This window comes from Camelina sativa, chromosome 18 (genome assembly GCF_030686135.1).
Source record: "Camelina sativa cultivar CO46 ecotype springtype chromosome 18, ASM3068613v1".
Lineage (NCBI taxonomy): Eukaryota > Viridiplantae > Streptophyta > Magnoliopsida > Brassicales > Brassicaceae > Camelina > Camelina sativa.
The window spans coordinates 21,719,172-21,739,718 of NC_141897.1; the positions used below are offsets into that span (position 1 = coordinate 21,719,172).

The window sequence follows — 20,547 nt, forward strand, 5'->3', positions numbered from 1 at the left end:
AAACATAAACATGTCCCCAAAAACACAAAGATCCATCATTGAACTAAAAAGCGTCTCAGACATTCCCACAAACCACAAAAGCATAAATGAATCTTACATGCCCCCGAAACTAAAGCTATCAGCTCATTTGACTCACAAAGCTCACAATAAAACAGAGAGATGATCTTAACATTGTACTCTGTTTTTTTCGTTTATTGCAAATTCATAAGATAGCAAGATGAACAAGGAAGAAAATAAGCCTTCCCATTCACATTAAAAAGTCTTGCAAATATTAAAGAGCACACAATTTACAATGGATCAATCTCACAATTCGATTCCTTTTTGAAACCAGGACTTCATAGTTACGTCATTTGCCACTGCAAATTCATAGCAAAGGAAAAGCTAAATAAGCAAACTTTAACTTGACGATACATAATGATAAATTGAGGAAAGTAAGAGAAACCTTAAGAACAGGCTCTCCTTTGTTAGTATTTGCAGACTGTTTGGCCATTTGCTGTAATTGAGCCTGTGCTGCTCTTCCAGCTGCAGACTTATCAAACTGCTCTTTCCTGCGTTACAAAATCAAACATCAAAAATTTAAGATTTTTGAGGAATTTAAGATTCTAAATCTCCTAAAGGATCAATTTTTCAATAGAGGGGATTCGAAATCAGAAGAGAGAAGAGATTTAAAAAAAAAAAACCGTCGCTGTGCAGCTTCGGCGGCTCTGGCGCGAGCTTCAGCGGAGGCTTGTCTCTCTTCTTCCTTACGCTGTTGCTTTTGGGTTCCGTCGAAGCAACTGAAGCAACCCATCTTCCCCGATCGAATCTAATTTGACCTCTTCTTCTTCGCTCCTGATTTCTTACCAAAGAAGAAGAAGAAGAAGACGCGTCTGCTCCTGAAAAAATGGGCTTTTTACAGGATTCTGTATATTATATTCTTAAATAAATATGATACATTTTTGATAATAAATATGATACATTGATTATAGGAATTTATTATCAAACCAATTTATTGAAATGCCCAATTATATTAAATAATAATAAAATGATGTGTCATTAGGGGATTGGATTAAGCGATGTTGCTTCCTCTGTTGTTGTCGTAATAAAAAGATACCTAACTTCCTCTGTTTTTGTATGCGTGAATCTGTTAATTCAAGAACTGAAAACAAACGACGCTTAAGTTACAGTTTTTACAGCTATACACAACATCATTTTCTTCTTCAAAGAGCACAATCAAACTTGCTTATAAGTCCGGGTGCAGACCAGCACTACAGCTTCTTTTGTCCGAGGAAGATGATGATTCCTTTGGCATAAATCTGGATATTATGAGTCTGGCAATGTTCTCACCAGCCACTGCACTTGTCTCCATTGTGCTCGCTGCGTTTTCAAAAGCATTCACATAGTACAAGTGATGATCGTCTAATATGAACGGTGCAAATACTTCAGGCGCGTGGTACTTGGGATATGCACCCCAGTCTATTCGAATGGTTTCGGTTCTCGTACTGTTTGAGGACAGAAGAAAAACAAGTTTCAATAAAACTGAAGAGATCTAAGTTCGTAATGAATCTGACAGAGGTTGTGTTGTTGTAACTACCTGAAGAGCTCATCAAGTAATGAATCTGATGCAGGTTGCCGCGTAAATATCTTGTATGTCATATCTGTGTCACTATATTTCCTTAGAATTGAGATGCATGAGAATGGAATTAGAGGATCTTCAAGGGTTCCCACCAAAGCTGGAACATCAGAAACTGATTTCATACCAAAATATCCCTTTTGAGAGAGAAAACAATCACAAATTAGTTGGAAATCAGAATCATGATCAGGTTAGAGTAAAAAGTCCACTATGAATGATACTTACTGGATTTAAAAGTCCTCTCACGAATGTTGCGTGCGTGTGTTGTAATTCCCTCTTTGGAATTGAGATCGCGGGTGAGAACTGTATATCCACTTCGTCTAATGGTGTGGCAACTACCGTGACATCGCACTTGAAGCTGTTTCCTTTTGTGGACTTAAGCTCGTAATAATTACCGAGATGTGAAATGGATTCAATTTTCTCGTTCAGGTGTAATGTAACATCTGAATGATTAATCAGCTTTGCAGCCATCTGCCAGTTTCCGCCTTCAACAGACCATAAACCACCACCTGAACCCGCCATGGAGACTGCACCAGCTAGTCCACTGATGAGTACACTCTGTCCATAGTTTATCCTTGTAATAACCTGGAGTCAAGCAGAACAACTGTAGTATGAGAAAATTTGACAATAGCAATAAGGGATAAAAATGGTTTCAAAAAAACTCATTAAGCTGAAATCGTGAGAAAGCTTACTGTAACCAGCTCGTTGACTAGTAAAGGAGAAAGCTGAGCTTCAGCTAATTTATCTTGTAGAGTGAGCTTTGTGAGATTGTACAAGCCTGACCATTTAAGCATCCCTTCAACATTGTCGAAGATAGGTCTTGACTCTAGGCTTCCATAGTACTTCAAGAAATTATCAACTGTATTCTACATACACATAAAAATCCACATCAGTCAACATACAAAAGGATCCACTAACACACACACACCTAGACGCAAATCAAGTCAAACGTAAACATCTTCAAAATCACACAGAACTAAACAAATCATTCCCAAGTAAATCACTTTACAACAACTAATTCAGATTCAGCATCCCTGTATTCATGATAGCCAAAATCTGAAATCAAAGGTCCGAGATTTAAATACCTCAATGAAGCTGCTCATTCTCAACAGTGAGAACCCATAACGCAAGAACAAGTAGAGATCATTCACCCAAGAGACGATCGTATCCAAAAACGGGAATTTGATAGGGGAACCGAAGGTTTTGACAATGAAACTCTTCCCATCCCAGATTCCAATCGCTGAAGATTCTTCAATCGGCGTCGGCAATCGAACCGTCAGATTAAACCTCTCGACGAAATCCTTAACGTGATAGTTCTTCGGATGCAGAATCGAACCACCGGCCTCGAAAACATCACCGGAGACAGTAACTGTTCTCATACGTCCACCGACTATCTCGTGACGCTCAAACATCAGGATCTTGGCTCGATTTAAGCCGGTGGAAACAGAGTAGTTACGGAGAAAGTGAGCTACGGATGAGCCTCCGATCCCACTACCGACGATACATATGGTCGGCGGAGATTCATCCTCGATGCCACCGGTGAATTCGCCGGAGCAACGTAGAAGAACCGGCGATATAAAAGTGAGGAGAAGGGAGAAAGCTATCGGAGAACTTTTCATCTTTACTTAACTCGTTGACTTTATTTCTCTCTCTCACCGGTTTTGTAAATCATCAATAAGGCCGTATTGGGCCTTATCAGGCCCTATCTTATGAGACGAGTAATGTGCATAAACATTATTTTAGTTTTCATTTTGCAAGTGTGCTTAGAAATTGAAATATTGGGCCGGGCCACTAAACAAATATAGCAGAAATGTGGATCTACTTGTAATTCCTCAATACTTTACTTTACACAACAGTTCGGTCGAAGTGACACCATTAGAGAAGCTAGGCTACCCACAAGAGCGGGAAAATTCGCCTACTGAAAAAAATCGAAATAACGAACCGTTAGGGTTTTGTTTTCTTCCGGCGATGTCGCGACGAGGCGGTGGCCCCGTGACGGTGTTGAACGTGGCGGAGAAGCCGTCTGTGGCGAAGTCAGTGGCGGGGATTTTGTCAAATGGAAGTTTCCGGACTCGAGAGGGTAGGTCTCGCTACAACAAAATCTTCGAGTTCGATTACGCCATTAATGGCCAGCCATGTCGTATGCTAATGACTTCCGTCATCGGTCACCTGATGGAGCTTGAGTTTTCCGATCGCTACCGCAAATGGCACTCCTGCGACCCGGCAGATCTATACCAAGCTCCGGTCATGAAACACGTTCCCGAGGTTTGTGATGTCCTGTGTATGTGCGTGCACGCGTGATTGTGTAATTTTGGGTAGTTGATTTGGTCATTGATTCTCGAACTAGGAATTGTTGCCTGGGTCTGATTTGTTTTGGTAATCGCAACTGTAGAAATTGGGGAATTCTGGTTTATAATTAAGTTGGGGTTTTCTGATTTCCAAGTTTTGTTTAATTTTGGTTTTGAGCGATTTAGGACAAAAAGGATATCAAGAAGACACTGGAGGAGGAAGCAAGGAAAAGTGACTGGCTTGTGCTGTGGCTTGATTGTGATAGGGAAGGTGAAAACATTGCATTTGAAGTTGTTGATGTTTGCAGAGCTGTCAAACATAATCTTTTTATACGGAGGGCTCATTTCTCTGCGTTAATTGCCAGGTAGAGATTGCTGAACACTTTATTTGTTTCATATATCTTCTACTGATCACTCTATCTCAAACGATTCTACCAACTCTAATGATGCGCTGGCATTGGAATTGCTAGGGAAATTCACGAAGCAGTTCAGAATCTTAGAGATCCTAATCAACTGTTTGCTGAGGCTGTAGATGCTAGACAAGTGAGTTTCTCCTGAAATCCCTGTTGTGTGTATATGCGTTGGTATTTTCTAGAAATTTGTGTTAGCTAATATTCATTTTTGAATACTTTAGGAAATAGACCTACGCATTGGTGCTTCTTTCACTAGATTTCAGACTATGTTGCTGAGAGATAGGTTTGCTATTGACTCCACGGGTGAGGAGAGGAGTCGTGTTATAAGTTATGGTCCTTGTCAGGTAATGCAAAACCAGTATCGATGAATTTCAGAAATCAGTCCCATTTTACATATCAGAGCCATTTAATGCAGCTAGGTTTAATTATTTCTCTGCTTCAACTGCAGTTTCCTACACTTGGCTTTATTGTAGAGCGATACTGGGAGATCCAGGCACATGAACCAGAAGAGTTCTGGACAATCAACTGTTCTCACCAATCAGAAGAAGGCATTGCCACCTTTAATTGGATGTACTATGATCAACTGCAGTGCTTATTTTTGTTCCCGATCTATTCTTCTTAAACGTGACATTGATAGAATTTCTATTGCAGGCGTGGTCATCTCTTCGATTATGCTTCAGCTGTCATATTATATGAGATGTGTGTTGAAGAACCTACTGCCACCGTGAGTTAAAAAGGAAAACATTTTATCAGAGGGAATTTTATCATCCGATACTGCATCTTATAGTTAAATTGTGTAATTTTCCTAATAATCTCCATCCAGGTAATGAATGTCCCACATCCAAGGGAACGATTCAAATATCCTCCTTATCCTTTGAACACCATTGAACTTGAAAAACGTGCTTCAAGATACTTCCGCCTGAGTTCAGAGCACACCATGAAGGTCCGAATGAGTATATTAGCCTGGTTCAGATAAATTTCCTATGATTCTTTGGCTAGTAGGACTCCATTTTTGGAAAGTAATCTAAATTTTATTGTATCTTGGTAGATTTTTGTGCTGCTTGTAGGCTGATAGGTCTTTGAGTTACAACTACATCTCACTTTTTAATAACATCAGAAATGTGTGGATAGGTGGCAGAAGAATTATATCAGGCTGGTTTCATCAGCTATCCTCGTACAGAGACTGATTCTTTTTCGAGCAGGACAGATCTACGTGTGAGTAACTTTTTCTCATGAGCAAGTATGGTTGATTTGGAGTTTATGATTTCCTTAGATAGTCTCTTAGGATCTCGAGTTGTGTCTAGGCTATGGTGGAGGAACAAACAAGACATCCTGCATGGGGTTCATATGCACAAAGACTACTGGAACCTGAGGGGGGGGGGGGGGGGGGGGGGCTCTGGAGAAACCCTGGTAATGGTGGTCATGATGACAAGGCTCACCCACCCATTCACCCAACAAAGTTTTCTAGCGGAGAGTCTAACTGGAGCAGAGATCACCTTGTAAGTGTTGGTTTGGTTAACATACCCAAGCATAGGTTTTATCTTGTTTTTCTCCGTTGGAACCAACGTTTTTTCCCACTATTTCAGAATGTTTATGAGCTAGTTGTTCGCCATTACCTAGCATGTGTTTCCCAGCCAGCAGTTGCTGCTGAAACTACCGTCGAAATTGATATTTCTGGTGAGCGCTTTTCTGCATCTGGGAGAGCAATATTAGCTGTAAGACTCTTCTCTCACTACCTTTTAGTTGTAATTTCAGTGGAATAAAATATGAAGCTACTTTGCCTGTTAAGATGTTTCCTGTTTCGGTAATAAAATAAATGTAAAGCTGCTGTTTGTTGGAAGTATATATATTGCCTACTTGTCCTTTTACTAATTAATTTGATACTGACCTCAATTTTCTTTCTGTGACTAGAAAAATTACCTGGAGGTGTACCGCTTTGAGTCATGGGGAGGTTCAGTGATTCCCGTGTATGAAAAAGGGCAGCAGGTTGTTTATTTCTGTATCTCAGCTAAGTTTCTTTTGAATAAACTACTTTGTCCTTGCTTGTAAGTTACCTTCCTTAGCTAGTAAACTATAATGCAATTGAACGGCATACTTTGCATTGTAGTTTCTAGTTCAAAGTGAACTGGTGTCATTGTTATTATAAAAGTGGCCCAAGTAATTGCTAGAAATGTGGAGAAGCAAACTGTGTTTGCTTTATCTAATGAGCGAGGCTGCTTGTTTATTGGCATAAAACTGTGTCCAGGGAGCTAATTTTCTAGTCATATCTTGACTGTCTTCTATATTTAAATTTACTAGACTCTTCCTCAGACAGACATAATGGAGTTTCTATCAGTGGCTTACATTTTTCCCCAAAACTGGAGGCTGTCTTACTGCTGGAATTTCTGATTAACATTCACTTTCTGGATTAGTTTTGCTTAACCCTGTCCTACTGCTTAGTACTTACAGCCTGGACTATTAATGACGTCTCTGAATTTCTTGGTAATATGCAGTTTATCCCAACAACGTTGACTCTTGATTCAGCTGTAACAAGGCCACCACCGCTATTGTGTGAAGCTGACTTACTGTGTTGTATGGACAAGGTGATTAAAAAATTGGCTTGTTTTTGCTTACCTAGGTGGTGTTTGCATATTCTTGTTTACCTATCCCTAAAATTCTTATCCGATCATGTTTGTAACTCTTTGTTATCCTACCTTCTTGTGAATGTTAGGCTGGCATTGGCACCGATGCGACAATGCACGACCACATAAAGAAACTTCTTGATCGGGGTTATGCTACAAAAGATGCTAATACACGGTTTTCTCCAACCCACCTGGTAGGTGATATGATAGTCAAAACTTTCTGAATCTATCCTGTATTATTATGGCAGCATGTAGTCTAGGGCTGCAACTGCTTTTGGGTGTTGATAAACGTCTACACGTTAGAATCAGGAACTGCTGGTGACCAGATATAAGTCTGTTTACTAGACCAACATTATACCTATAAGTTCCTAGGATCACTCATAGCTCAAGGTTGAAAACATATAATTCTTGGAAAATATACCTTTATCTCCAACTTCAGCCTATACAGTTTGCAGATAGTGGTACTGTTGTCTGGACTTTAAATTATATAAAACATCTTGATGATCTTTATTTGGTTATAGCAAAACTATGTATCTATATATAGTGGTAGTACTGTCTGAACTCTACAGCATATAAAACATCTGAAGTAACTTTATTTGTTGGAGTAATAGCAAGACTTCTCTCCTTGGCATAATTTATATATATATGTTTCTAGCCCTTTATATTCTGTTCAACGTTTCTGAAGTTAGCTTACTGTACTGATTTCATTTCAGGGTGAGGCGCTTGTGATGGGATATGATGACATGGGGTATGTATAAGTCTGCTTGTGATGTAACAACAAATTTTCTACCTTCCAAACAACTTGGAGGCTCCTTTGTATATCATTATAATTTGTGGCTTTCAGTCATATTTCCTTCTATTAAATATCTATTTGGAGAGACATGATTTGTATCAAGCCCCTGTTGAAGAGCCACTTAGAGTTTGATGTGTGTCAATCTTCTTATTGCCAACCTTTTGATGTTTTTCTGCAGGTATGAACTTTGGAAACCAAATCTCAGAGCTGTCATGGAACATGATATGAATGAAGTTAGTGTTGGGAGGAAGACTAAAGCTGAAGTTCTTGAAACATGTTTGCAGCAAATGAAAGCTTGTTTCTTAGATGTGAGTCAATTGTTTTTAACAGATTTTTTGCCTTCTCTCTATGGCCTAATCTATTACTTCTGAACCTGTTGCTAACAGTAGGCTGAAACTGAATGATTAATTCTCGCAGGCAAGAGTAAAAAAATCAAAGCTCCTAGAAGCAATGACAATTTTCTTTGAAAGGTGGTCTCATTACCTTGTCAATACTGTGTTTCTAAAGTCCGTTTTGTCGTAATTATAATATGATACTGCATGTGCAGATCTAATAACACTGATGAAGGTGAAAATCAGACAGCTGGTGAAGTTGTCCGACGATGCAATCTCTGCAATGAATCAGATATGGCACTCAGGAAGAACCGGGTAATATATATTTTGTCCGAACAATATATTCTATGTGGAATATGAATTGTTCTTCTTCCTCTTGTTAATGGGAACCACAGGTTAAAAATTCTATGCTCTGTCTTTGCAGGATGGCAATTTCATGGTTGGATGCATGAATTATCCTCAGGTCAGAATTTCACAGCTCTTTACCACATGATTTGTTGCAGATTTATACTTTTTGCTCTCTGTATTGTAACCTTATTTCTGAAAATTATGATCTAATCATTTGACATTTCAGTATTTCTTCGTTTCTGCTTCTTTGCTTGCATCTATCAAATAGTTTAACATATTTGCTTCTCTTCAGTGTCGAAATGCAGTCTGGCTTCCTGGACCGACACTGGAAGCATCTGTCACTACTAATGCTTGTCAATCCTGTGGTCCAGGTATGGCGGCAGATTCGTTAGTATTAGTGAATTGAAATCCAAGAACTATATTACACTTGAATGACACAGCATTTATATGTGAAAGATTTGTCTTTATTACTAAATGGTTCCATTTCTGTAGGCCCAGTCTACAATATACTTTTCAAGTTCCGTCAAATTGGAATTCCACCAGGCTTTGATGTTAATCACTTGGGTAAAACATTTGCAACCAATTTGTTGCCTTATTTTTTAATGCCTCACCGTGTCATCGTGATCTTCTTCTAAATGGTCATATGGTAATTTTGTGATCAGGTTGTGTCGGTGGCTGTGATGACATTCTTAAACAGTTGATAGACATATGTGGAACTGGATCCCGTTCTCAAGGTTAGTGCTTTGTAGTTAGACAATACAAATACTTTTGTATTAGAGATCATACAAAGCTTCTTTCATCATCATTTGTCCTAAATGAGAATGCAAGAACTTAAGTAGAGTGTCTTGCGAATAAAGAACATTTAGGCTAAAAAGAATCAATGATTTATTGTTGCAGCAAGGAGAGCTCCAGATACTGTACCTCCAAACAATATCCGAGGAAGCAATACAAGACAGAGTAATGTCTGCGTACATTGTCAGCAACGAGGACATGCTTCTGCTAATTGTCCCTCACGGGCTTCAGCATCTCGAAATTCTCGTCGTACTGGAACAAATCCGATAAATGGTACTGATCCTTATATAATATTTTAGGAGATAAATGTCATCAATTAGGTAATTTCAAGCCAATTGTCCAGATCAAGTCTTCCTTATTGACACGTAATTGCATTCGAATATCGTTCGTCATAATGCAGATGAGAGTACAGTATCATGTAACACTTGTGGAGCACCATGTGTTCTTCGTACAGCCAGCACAGAAGCTAACAGGGGAAGAAAATTCTTCTCTTGTCAGACACAGGGCTGCAGTTTCTTTGCGTAAGAGTCGGGATTTACCACAAATTCTTAGCATAAATCCGTTTTTGCTTTTTGCATCACTCAAATATTTTCCATTGTATGCACTGCTTTTTAACAGATGGGAAGATAGCATCAGCAACAGTAGTGGGAATGCAACAACATGGTCTAATAGCAGTGGAAGCGGTAGACGTGGCAGCCGTGGTCGTGGCCGTGGAGGTAGAGGTGGCCAAAGTGGTGGAGGACGACGCGGCAGTGGAACAAGCTTCGTCTCGGCAACTGGAGAGCCAGTGAGTGGTATAAGGTGCTTCTCATGTGGGGATCCTTCACATTTTGCTAACGCTTGTCCTAATCGTAACTCTTAACGGTAACTTTTTCTAAGCCCACGTACTATGTATTTAGTTAATTACTTGATTTGGGCTTATAATTTTGTATTTTATTTACTCACCACAAAAATAATATATCGCCCCTTTTGCTCTGGAATTCGTAATTTTGCGTAGATCACTGTACTGTTAGCTGGATTTATCAAATATAATATTTCACGTGCTATTCTGAATCCGTGAATCGTGCCCACCAATTTTACATCTAATCTCTAATAGTTATGTTGTAGACTTGTAGTGAGTTAATGTGGATCCATTTTTCTTCAATTTTATTAAGTTAATGTGATTACATGAAAGAGTGAAGCTTTAGTCATACGGTCATACCAATCTTTGGCATAAGCCAAGAACAGTTCTTTGGTTTCTTTCTGTGAATGGTGAAGTGGGTTCCTCTTAGTACGTAGTCTCATACAGGAGTAAGTTTGATCTCAAATTGACAAGCTTTCGAAGCATTTGTTCTTGGACTATAGTTTATAGTCGAGCTTGTTGTCCCTTCTCCACTGTTGTTCTTGGTTGTTGTTTTATCTCTTTATCAGGTGATTCTGTATGTATATAGAATTATAGATTGAAAGTTGAAACAACTGTTTTGCTTGGACTACAATTGATAATTTACAATAGAATAATGCATGAGAATGAGATCGTGAGAGAAGAAGGAAAGCCAAGTTCTCATGCCGTGTCGGCCATCTCTATCATCTTGATTTAAGTACTTGAGTTACATATACCTTCAATTTTACAAAAAGGTCAATCATTTTGAGCCTTCTGGTTTTCACTTTGACTAATTCATATATTATTGGCTTTCTTTTTTCTGTTGCTTCAAGGACAAAACGAATATTTAGTTTCTTTTTTACTTGAAATTAACAAAAGCAAAGCTGATATAGGCTTCTAAACTAATATTAAAAGACAGGCCAGTACGAATAGAGGCTTTTTTTAATGAGCAAATTTCAAACTTCAAAGCTTTCAATGATCAAAAAAAACTAATCATAGCTTGACCATTTCCTTTAAATATTATTTTCCTGGAAAGGAGAAAAAAAGGTCTGCACCTCTTCTATTTCTCTTTTTCCTTTCCTGAAACCAGTTTCAAAGGTTGTTTCCGTTTCGTAGAATCTCCAGAGGTATGTGTCTTGAATTCAGATCCATGGTTTAAGGTCTGTGTTCTTTCTTTCAAATATGCTTGTCATGCCAGATGATTTGAATTTTTTTGGATGGTCGTATGGTATCTAATCTTTAAGAGATATACAAAGAGAGGTTTTTGCAGACATATTTACATCTTAGTTGATGTCTTCGAAGGAAGGTTTAAGGGATTCTGTGTATGAATGAATGGTAACGGAAATGATGAGGCTTGCTGTTTTTTTCATATATCTTCTTCTTATTGTTTTGATCTCTGAGACAAGAGGGTTGAACTTAGAAGGTCAATATCTTCTTGACATCAAGAGCAAGTTTGTGGATGATATGCAGAATTTGAGAAACTGGAATTCAAGTGATTCTGTACCATGTGGATGGACTGGCGTGAGCTGCAGTAATTACTCGAGTGATCCAGAGGTTTTGTCACTGAATTTGTCGTCGATGGTTCTCTCGGGTAAGCTATCACCGAGCATAGGTGGATTGGTTCATCTGAAGCAACTGGATCTATCATATAATGAGTTGTCTGGGAATATTCCTAAGGAAATTGGGAACTGTTCAAGCTTGGAGATTCTCAAACTAAACAATAACGAGCTTGAAGGTGAGATACCTGTGGAAATAGGAAAGCTTGTTTCTTTGGAGAATCTGATTATATACAACAACAGGATCTCAGGCTCTCTTCCTGTGGAGATTGGTAACCTTTTGTCTCTCTCTCAACTGGTGACTTACAGCAACAACATCAGTGGACAATTGCCGCGTTCCATCGGCAACCTCAAGAGACTGACAAGCTTCCGAGCCGGTCAGAACATGATCTCTGGAAGTTTGCCTTCTGAGATTGGTGGATGTGAGAGCTTGGTTATGCTTGGTCTTGCACAGAACCAGTTGAGTGGTGAATTACCAAAAGAGATAGGAATGCTCAAGAACCTTTCACAGGTGATTCTTTGGGAAAATGAGTTCACAGGGTTTATCCCCAGGGAGATTAGCAACTGCACAAGTTTAGAAACTCTTGCTCTATACAAGAACCAGCTTGTTGGGCCAATCCCGAAAGAGCTCGGGGACCTTGTGTCACTGGAGTATCTCTACCTTTACAGAAATAAGTTGAATGGAACGATTCCTAGAGAGATTGGTAATCTCTTAAATGCAATTGAGATAGATTTCTCAGAGAACGCTTTGACCGGAGAGATACCTTTGGAGTTAGGGAACATAGAGGGGCTTGAGCTTCTTCATCTTTTTGAGAACCAACTCACAGGTACCATCCCTGTGGAGCTTACTACTTTGAAGAATCTAGCAAAGCTTGATCTCTCCATCAATGCTTTAACGGGTCCTATTCCCCTGGGGTTTCAGTACCTAAGAGGACTCTACATGCTGCAGCTGTTTCAGAACTCCCTTAGCGGGACCATACCTCCAAAGCTTGGCTGGTATAGTGACCTCTGGGTGCTTGATCTGTCCGATAACCATCTCAGTGGAAGAATTCCAAGCTACCTCTGCCTGCATTCCAATATGATCATCTTGAACTTGGGTGCAAACAATCTCTCTGGTAACGTTCCTACTGGAATCACTACTTGCAAAACTCTAGCCCAACTTCGTCTAGCCAGAAACAACCTCGTTGGTCGGTTCCCATCCAACCTTTGTAAACTGGTTAATCTGACAGCCATTGAGTTGGGACAAAACAGATTCCGTGGCTCCATCCCCAGGGAGGTCGGGGACTGCAGTGCCCTGCAAAGGTTACAGCTAGCAGACAATGGTTTCACGGGCGAGCTTCCCAGAGAGATTGGCACACTTTCACAGCTCGGTACCTTGAATATCTCGTCCAATAAGCTTACTGGAGAGGTCCCCTCTGAAATCTTCAACTGCAAGATGCTTCAACGACTAGACATGTGCTGCAACAATTTCTCTGGAACCTTACCAAGTAAAGTAGGTTCCCTCTACCAGCTTGAGCTTCTGAAGCTCTCAAACAATAATCTTTCGGGTACAATACCTGTGGCTCTAGGGAATTTATCTCGCTTGACCGAGCTACAAATGGGCGGAAACTTGTTCAGCGGTAGCATTCCACGGGAGTTGGGCAGTCTGACCGGTTTGCAAATAGCATTGAACCTCAGTTACAACAAGCTTACCGGAGAAATACCACCTGAACTCAGTAATCTTGTTATGCTTGAGTTCCTCCTCCTCAACAACAACAATTTGTCAGGGGAAATACCAAGCTCTTTTGCTAATCTCTCTAGCTTGCTTGGTTGCAACTTTTCATACAACAGCTTGACTGGTCCTATTCCACTTCTCCGTAACATATCCATTTCTAGCTTCATCGGTAATGAAGGGCTTTGCGGCCCGCCGCTCAACCAGTGTATCCAAACACAGCCTTCTGCACCTTCTCAGTCAACTGGGAAACCCGGAGGAATGCGTACCAGTAAAATCATAGCCATCACTGCAGCTGCGATTGGCGGGGTCTCTCTCATGCTGATTGCTCTCATTGTTTACCTCATGAGACGCCCGGTGAGGACAGTGGCTTCTTCTGCTCAAGATGGCCAACCGTCGGAAATGTCTTTGGACATATACTTCCCTCCAAAGGAAGGATTCACGTTCCAAGATTTAGTTGCAGCCACCGATAATTTCGATGAGAGCTTTGTAGTTGGGAGAGGAGCTTGCGGAACTGTCTACAAGGCTGTTCTTCCGGCCGGATACACTCTAGCTGTCAAGAAGCTGGCATCAAACCATGAAGGAGGAAACAACAACAATGTGGATAATAGCTTTAGAGCAGAGATTTTAACTCTTGGGAATATCAGGCACCGTAACATCGTCAAGCTACATGGATTCTGTAATCATCAAGGATCAAATCTGCTTCTGTACGAGTACATGCCCAAGGGAAGCCTCGGAGAAATACTCCATGATCCTTCAGGGGACTTGGATTGGTCTAAGAGATTTAAAATTGCTCTAGGTGCAGCTCAGGGTCTCGCTTATTTGCACCATGATTGCAAGCCAAGAATCTTCCACCGGGACATAAAATCAAATAATATCCTGCTTGACGACAAGTTTGAAGCTCATGTGGGAGATTTTGGACTAGCAAAAGTTATTGACATGCCACATTCAAAATCCATGTCTGCCATTGCTGGCTCCTATGGCTACATTGCCCCAGGTAAAAGTTTTTTTTTTTTTTTTACTTTTGTTTGTGCAGTTTGGTATCGAGAGAGGGGATTAAACTGTTTAACAATTTTGCAGAATATGCATACACCATGAAAGTGACAGAGAAGTCTGACATCTATAGCTACGGGGTGGTTCTGTTGGAGCTGCTAACAGGAAAAGCACCAGTTCAACCAATAGATCAAGGAGGAGATGTGGTGAATTGGGTAAGAAGTTACATAAGAAGAGATGCATTGTCTTCTGGAGTTCTTGATGCTAGGTTAAATCTAGAAGACGAGAAAATCGTCTCGCATATGCTCACTGTGTTGAAGATTGCACTGCTTTGCACGAGTGTGTCTCCTGTAGCGAGACCATCGATGCGACAAGTTGTTCTCATGCTGAACGAGTCTGAGAGATCGGAAGGAGAAGAACAATTGGATACAGAACTGACGCACACTAGTACTACGCCATGACTCCAGTACATTGTTGTTGTATCTTGCCTTTTTCCCCCGAGATTATTCTTCTATGTAACCATATGGCGAATAATTATTGTAAATTCTATACGCAGCAGCTATATCAAAAGATATATATAACCCTTTTTTCCTGGCTCCTAAATACATATGTAGATGAGGACATGCTTCTGCGACTTGTCCAACACAGGTTTCAAGTTCTCGAAAATTTCGTCCTACAAAGAACAAATCCGCGAAACGGTAATGATCCTTTTATCACTTTGTTTGCAAACAAAGACCATCTCAGTTGGGTATATATTAGCTTCTGCTATTATATCTATTAGTCAAACTTCAAGCAAATCTTTCATATCGACATTAGTATATCATTGTCATAATGCAAGCTTCGGTGATCCATCACATTATGCTAACTTTAACGGTAACTTTTACTAACCCTACCCTACCAAAATTTAGTATAATCAATTACTAGCTAGTGTTATTCCAATCAATTCATACATAGACTCAAACGGTAAGACCATGTTTAGTGTAACCATTAAGGCATTAACCAACCTTTTCTAATGCAGTTGTCAAACACTAATTGATATCTCTTTTACCAGTGGATTTTATTTTTTTTGGGTCAACACATTAGATGATTTAATTGGGATATTGTTTTAAAATGATAAATTCAATGCAAAGTGATGGAATGTATTGTTTAATTACTTTTTATTTTCCATAGTGATTAGGTCTAGAATTATACTAATATAATGAAGAGACCAATAATAAACAGTCACTTTTGCTCTGTAAAATCATAATTAGCGTGGATCACGGTTAGCTGGATTTCTTAAATATAATATTTCACGTGCTATTCTGAATCGTGCCCACCAAAATTATATCTAATCTCTAATTTTGGAGTAGTTTTTAATTTTAAGTTATGTTGTAGTGAGTTAATGTGGATCTGTATTTTCTTCAATTTTTGTTATAAATTATAGTCATCTTGGTCTTCGCTTCTGTATGATGGATATGATTTTAAAATCAAACTAAAGATTCGAGTCGCATATTAAGACTTATTCGTAACACCACGAAAGTTTTAAAGGTATTACTTCTATTTTTTTTTTTTTTTATTCAAACTGAAAATTCAAAATAAAAGATAGAATATGTTAATTAAGAAGATCATCTTTAAGACGCCTAATTTTATTTTTTTCTGATTATAATATGAGTCATTGTGCGAGAGTAAATTTGGTAAATATATTAGCGATAAATCATAATTTATCATGATGGCCCAATCTTTTAACATGCGTGTGTTATCTTGCGATCTTATTAGTGGTCGGGTGATAATAGTACAGTATATATTTTGGTACCTAAACTTTTAATGAAATTAATGATTTTAAAAGACGATATATCTAGAGAATGATTTGAGTTTCTGTGGATCCCAAATCCCAATGTAGTTACATGAGATATTTATCAACGTCATACTCTAATCTAATATAATCCCGTGATCGTCTTTTTTATTGGCATGTCTATTAAGTTCCCTATTTTTCTCCATAAAGTAATGTAGTGTGTTGGTAAGTTATGTATCAAAGTATTTTAAGGAAAACAAAAAAAAATGCAAATTAAACCATATACTATATAACAAAGAAACATTACGTCTCTTTGCAATTTTTTCTTTTTTTGGTTAAAAAATTAGGTCTCTTCACCGACGGATCTATTTTGTCCTCTACTTTTTCAGCTATTCTTTTTTTTTTTTTAATATATATATAAAAAGTGCGAGTTAGCTACACTTTATTGAAAATGAAACATGCATGATAGTATTTTTATTTTATTTTGGGATGAGAAATATATGATAGTGACATTGAATTACAGTACTACTTATATAAAAAAAGAAAAATAAATCAGGCCATAATAAATAAGAATCCAAAGAGAAGAAGAAAAAAATATATATAAAGAGAAGAAGAGATTCTTTTTTCATTTTTTGTCTATTAAAAAAAAAGAGAGAGAGAGAATTGCATATGATGGCGATGTTCTCCATTGCCCCGCCCCCCCCCCCCCCATTCATTATTATTCTCTCCTCGTGCTTAATATTATTAATTTTATTTATCTTTTCCCATTAAAAATTTACTAAAGAATTATCACAAAAAAAAAAAAACAATTAAAATAGTAAGAATCGGATCATTAGGGGTAAAAATCAACGGCTGACATTCATTCAAACCAGAGGACACAAAAACATCTCTTCTCTCTCCCACTTTTCTCCCGGAGACAGTTAACGTGATTCGCTCTTTCCTCTTTGCCCCAAGAGCTACACGACAATACCACCACACACACACGAGACGACACAGAGAGAGAGAGAGAGAGAGAGATCTACTACTACTTACTGAGATTATAGAAGACACTTTGATTTATAGACAGAGAGAGAGAGAGAGAGAGTGTTTAATCGTGGTGGAGGAATCGTCTTTGCTTTAGATGAAACCGACCGGAGAAGGAGGAGGAGGAGGAGGCGAAGTCGCCGGAATCGAAGCTACGGTGGCGGAAGGTTCCGCTTTGTTAATCGTTGGTGTTAAGCCAGATGAATGGAGTCGAGAAGTGCTTACATGGTCTTTGGTTAATGTTGCCCGTCCTGGAGATCGAATCGTTGCTCTTCACGTTCTAGATTACTCTCTAGGTTTGTTTTAAACCCTAGCTTTTTTCCCTTTTCGATCTGAGATTTTTTTTTTAGTTTGTTACTAATTTTTGATTATTATTTTTGATTATTTTTTTTTTTTTGGGTTTTGTGCAGAAGGCTCAACGTCGCTTATATCGTTGGTTAGGAGTTTTGATACTATGCTTGGTGTTTATGAAAGCTTCTGTAACTTAAAACAGGTTTAAAGTCTTTTAATTTAAGCTAATTTGTGACGGTTTTTAAGTTAAATTCCATGTTTCTTTTATAAGTGAAATCGATGGATGATGTTGTGGTGTAAACAGGTAGATTTGAAGCTAAAGGTTTTCAGAGGGAAGTCAGCTAGGAAAGTTCTTGTTCAAGAAGTTAAATCGTGTGGAGCAACAAGTTTAATCGTTGGTTCCTCTAGGAGACATCACACCATCCGTTCTTCAGCTTCTTTAGCCAAGTATTGTGCTAGGAATCTTTCCAAGGATGTCTCTGTTTTTGCTGTTAAGAGTGGCAAAATTATGTTCCGTAGAGTACCTAATACCAATGGTATGTTTCTGATATTAATGGTGGTTGGTTTCAGGTTGTTTGGTTTGTTCTCTGTTAGTTCTAAAGTAAAAGGTTTGGGCTTTGTAGGTGCAGATGGTGGTCCACACATGAATCTTCCCTCTTTAGTTTGTGGCTCACCGGACATTGTTGCTATTGAAGCGGCAAAGATTGGAAACAATTTTAGTCCTGCAAGAACGAGCTCACGCTGGACAAGAACTAGTCGTAGTTCCTCATTGCAGTCTCCTGATAGCTTAGGTGTAGACAATTCGTTGGCTTTAGTGCCTGTAAACGCAAATGAGGCTGATTCAGGTTCCCTTGATTCAGGACCAGGTTGGCATTTTCTTCGCGGGCTTTACGGTCATCGTAAAAGCTGGACCAAAGTTTCTGCTAAAAAGGCTGTACTTCAGTGGGTTTCGAAGCTGCGAGGTCGGCATTCAGAAGCTGTAATCTATCTGGATAGGAAACGGAGTGACTCTGGTTGTGATGAAGATTGCTCTTCTAGTATTGATGGTGAAGATACTTCCGTTTCACGATTTGGTTCTGAGCTTACGCAGTCTCCTTTCTCTCCCTGTATTGGATCAAACATCATTCCGGAAGAGCTGGAGGGTCTACATGAAAAGTACTCTTCCACATGTAGATTATTCACATACGAGGAAGTTTTGACAATTACCTCAAACTTTTCATCCGGTATGTCCCTTTTTATGTTCCAACGTGTGTTTGATTTTGGTCTGACTTGATTTTCACCCTTTGCTTACGGATACATCTTTTTTATGTTCCCAGAGAACTTGATTGGAGAAGGTGGTAATAGCTTTGTTTATAGAGGAGACCTACCAGATGGGAGGGAATTAGCTGTCAAAATATTGAAGCCTTGTCTGGATGTGTTGAAGGAATTTATACTGGAAATTGAAGTCATTACAAGTGTACATCACAAGAATATAGTATCTCTCTTTGGTTTCGGTTTTGAGAATAATAATTTGATGCTGGTGTACGACTATCTACCACGAGGAAGTCTTGAAGAGAACCTTCATGGTAAATAAACTACATTTGATATTCCCTCTGGATTCTCATATCGTCTTACTAGAGAGATATCTATCTTGATTGTTCTCATTTCTTGATTCAGGTAGTAGAAAGGATGCAAAAAAATTTGGCTGGCTGGAGAGGTATAAAGTGGCAGTGGGTGTTGCTGAGGCACTAGACTATCTACATAATACTCATGATCCAGAAGTCATTCACCGGGATGTGAAATCTTCTAATGTTCTTTTGGCAGATGATTTTGAGCCACAGGTACTGCTACATCTCAATCTTAATCTGAGTTCATTTATATGATTTTACAAAAGATTCCTGATTGACATTGAATTACACTTGTTCAGCTATCAGATTTCGGATTTGCCAGTCTGGCTTCAAGTGCTTCACAGCACGTGTCCGGTGGGGATATTGCCGGTACATTTGGGTATCTACTTACTTCTTTACACGATTACACCTTCCTTTAAAACCATTACCATTCTATCAATCTTCCTCTTATATCTCCTTCTTTGACAGTTATCTAGCACCAGAGTACTTCATGCACGGTAAAGTAACGGACAAGATTGATGTCTATGCTTTTGGCGTTGTATTGCTCGAGCTCCTATCGGGTAGAAAACCTATCTGCATCGACCAGTCTAAAGGCCAGGAGAGCCTTGTCTTGTGGGTAAGCTTTATTTGTCCACAATGCCACATGTTTCTACTTCATACCATAAGTTTGTCAATTTGCCGTTGCAATGTAACTCTCTCATGTGTGTATATGAAATGATTAAGTTGTACCTCTTTCCCAGGCAAACCCAATTTTGGAGAGTGGAAAGTTTGCTCAGCTACTGGATCCAAGTCTAGAAAATGATAACAGTAACGATCTAATCGAGAAACTTTTGTTAGCTGCCACGCTATGCATCAAACGCACGCCTTATGACCGTCCACAAATTGGCCTCGTAAGTTATACAGACCATTTTATCTCATTTGATTTGCTATAGATCCTTTACTCTTTATCCTCATTGTTCTCTCTCTCTTTTGTGGTATTGTTCTTTTTAAACACAGGTCTTAAAGATCTTACAAGGGGACGAAGAAGCAACAGAGTGGGGAAAGCAACAAGTGAGAACCTCTGAAGAAGAAAACGCTTATTTGACGAACATAGAATCACATAGAAACCTTGCATTGCTAGATTTGGAAGATGATGCAGCTTCTGATAGTAGCCCTGAAGCTAGTAGTATCTCTGTTGAAGAATACTTGAAAGGGAGATGGAGTCGCACTGCTAGCTTCAACTTCAACTAATATTTTTACTAGTTTAACCCCCGAAAAAAATCCCAAGAATTTGACTATTGTAAGTTGTGTAAATTGTAATCAAATTTTCTGAGATTTTTAAGTTTTTAAGATGTGTCAATTTAGGAAAAGAGTGAAGAGCTCTTGTTGTAGAGAGGCCAAAAGTTGTTTGTGTTCTTTGTTTTAGTCACGAGTAGGAAACGTTTAAAGTATTAGTGGTGATTTTCATATTCGGTTTTAAGAGTTAAAATATTTGAGAGAGAACACAAACAATGTCTTACCAAAATAGACATGGCCCATAAACAACACAAAGCCCAAC

The 20,547-nt window shown here is 38.9% G+C and overlaps 4 protein-coding genes and 1 pseudogene across 5 annotated transcripts; 3 read left to right on the forward strand and 2 right to left on the reverse strand.

Annotated features, from left to right (window-relative positions):
• Window positions 1-160: 160 nt before the first annotated feature.
• On the reverse strand, window positions 161-964 carry LOC109130582 (uncharacterized). The gene is made up of 3 exons (XM_019240277.2): window positions 681-964; window positions 443-548; window positions 161-356 (listed from the first exon to the last, which is right to left on the reverse strand). Exons 1-3 carry the CDS (start codon window positions 788-790, stop codon window positions 342-344), a joined length of 231 nt encoding a protein of 76 aa, XP_019095822.1. The 5' UTR covers window positions 791-964; the 3' UTR covers window positions 161-341.
• A 142-nt stretch (window positions 965-1,106) lies between these two features.
• Window positions 1,107-3,260, reverse strand: LOC104762535 (farnesylcysteine lyase). The gene is made up of 5 exons (XM_010485851.3): window positions 2,698-3,260; window positions 2,305-2,478; window positions 1,838-2,197; window positions 1,574-1,749; window positions 1,107-1,481 (listed from the first exon to the last, which is right to left on the reverse strand). Exons 1-5 carry the CDS (start codon window positions 3,229-3,231, stop codon window positions 1,223-1,225), a joined length of 1,503 nt encoding a protein of 500 aa, XP_010484153.2. The 5' UTR covers window positions 3,232-3,260; the 3' UTR covers window positions 1,107-1,222.
• Window positions 3,261-3,473: 213 nt separating this feature from the next.
• LOC104762537 (DNA topoisomerase 3-alpha-like) lies at window positions 3,474-10,179 on the forward strand (annotated as a pseudogene). The gene is made up of 24 exons (XR_015589253.1): window positions 3,474-3,877; window positions 4,087-4,265; window positions 4,371-4,443; window positions 4,535-4,657; window positions 4,762-4,883; window positions 4,965-5,037; window positions 5,137-5,256; window positions 5,445-5,528; window positions 5,618-5,812; window positions 5,900-6,028; window positions 6,225-6,299; window positions 6,806-6,895; window positions 7,024-7,128; window positions 7,648-7,682; window positions 7,906-8,035; window positions 8,145-8,197; window positions 8,275-8,374; window positions 8,484-8,522; window positions 8,700-8,778; window positions 8,900-8,971; window positions 9,070-9,141; window positions 9,305-9,472; window positions 9,600-9,720; window positions 9,818-10,179. The product of XR_015589253.1 is annotated as a DNA topoisomerase 3-alpha-like (transcript).
• Window positions 10,180-10,975: 796 nt separating this feature from the next.
• On the forward strand, window positions 10,976-14,921 carry LOC104762538 (uncharacterized). The gene is made up of 2 exons (XM_010485854.3): window positions 10,976-14,322; window positions 14,406-14,921. The coding sequence occupies exons 1-2, from the start codon at window positions 11,391-11,393 to the stop codon at window positions 14,777-14,779; spliced, it is 3,306 nt and encodes a 1,101-aa protein (XP_010484156.2). The 5' UTR covers window positions 10,976-11,390; the 3' UTR covers window positions 14,780-14,921.
• A 1,764-nt stretch (window positions 14,922-16,685) lies between these two features.
• Window positions 16,686-20,469, forward strand: LOC104762539 (protein kinase STUNTED). Its single transcript, XM_010485855.3, has 10 exons — window positions 16,686-17,408; window positions 17,523-17,605; window positions 17,708-17,939; window positions 18,027-18,626; window positions 18,720-18,968; window positions 19,060-19,223; window positions 19,310-19,389; window positions 19,479-19,626; window positions 19,751-19,900; window positions 20,007-20,469. The coding sequence occupies exons 1-10, from the start codon at window positions 17,210-17,212 to the stop codon at window positions 20,238-20,240; spliced, it is 2,139 nt and encodes a 712-aa protein (XP_010484157.1). The 5' UTR covers window positions 16,686-17,209; the 3' UTR covers window positions 20,241-20,469.
• Window positions 20,470-20,547: the final 78 nt, after the last annotated feature.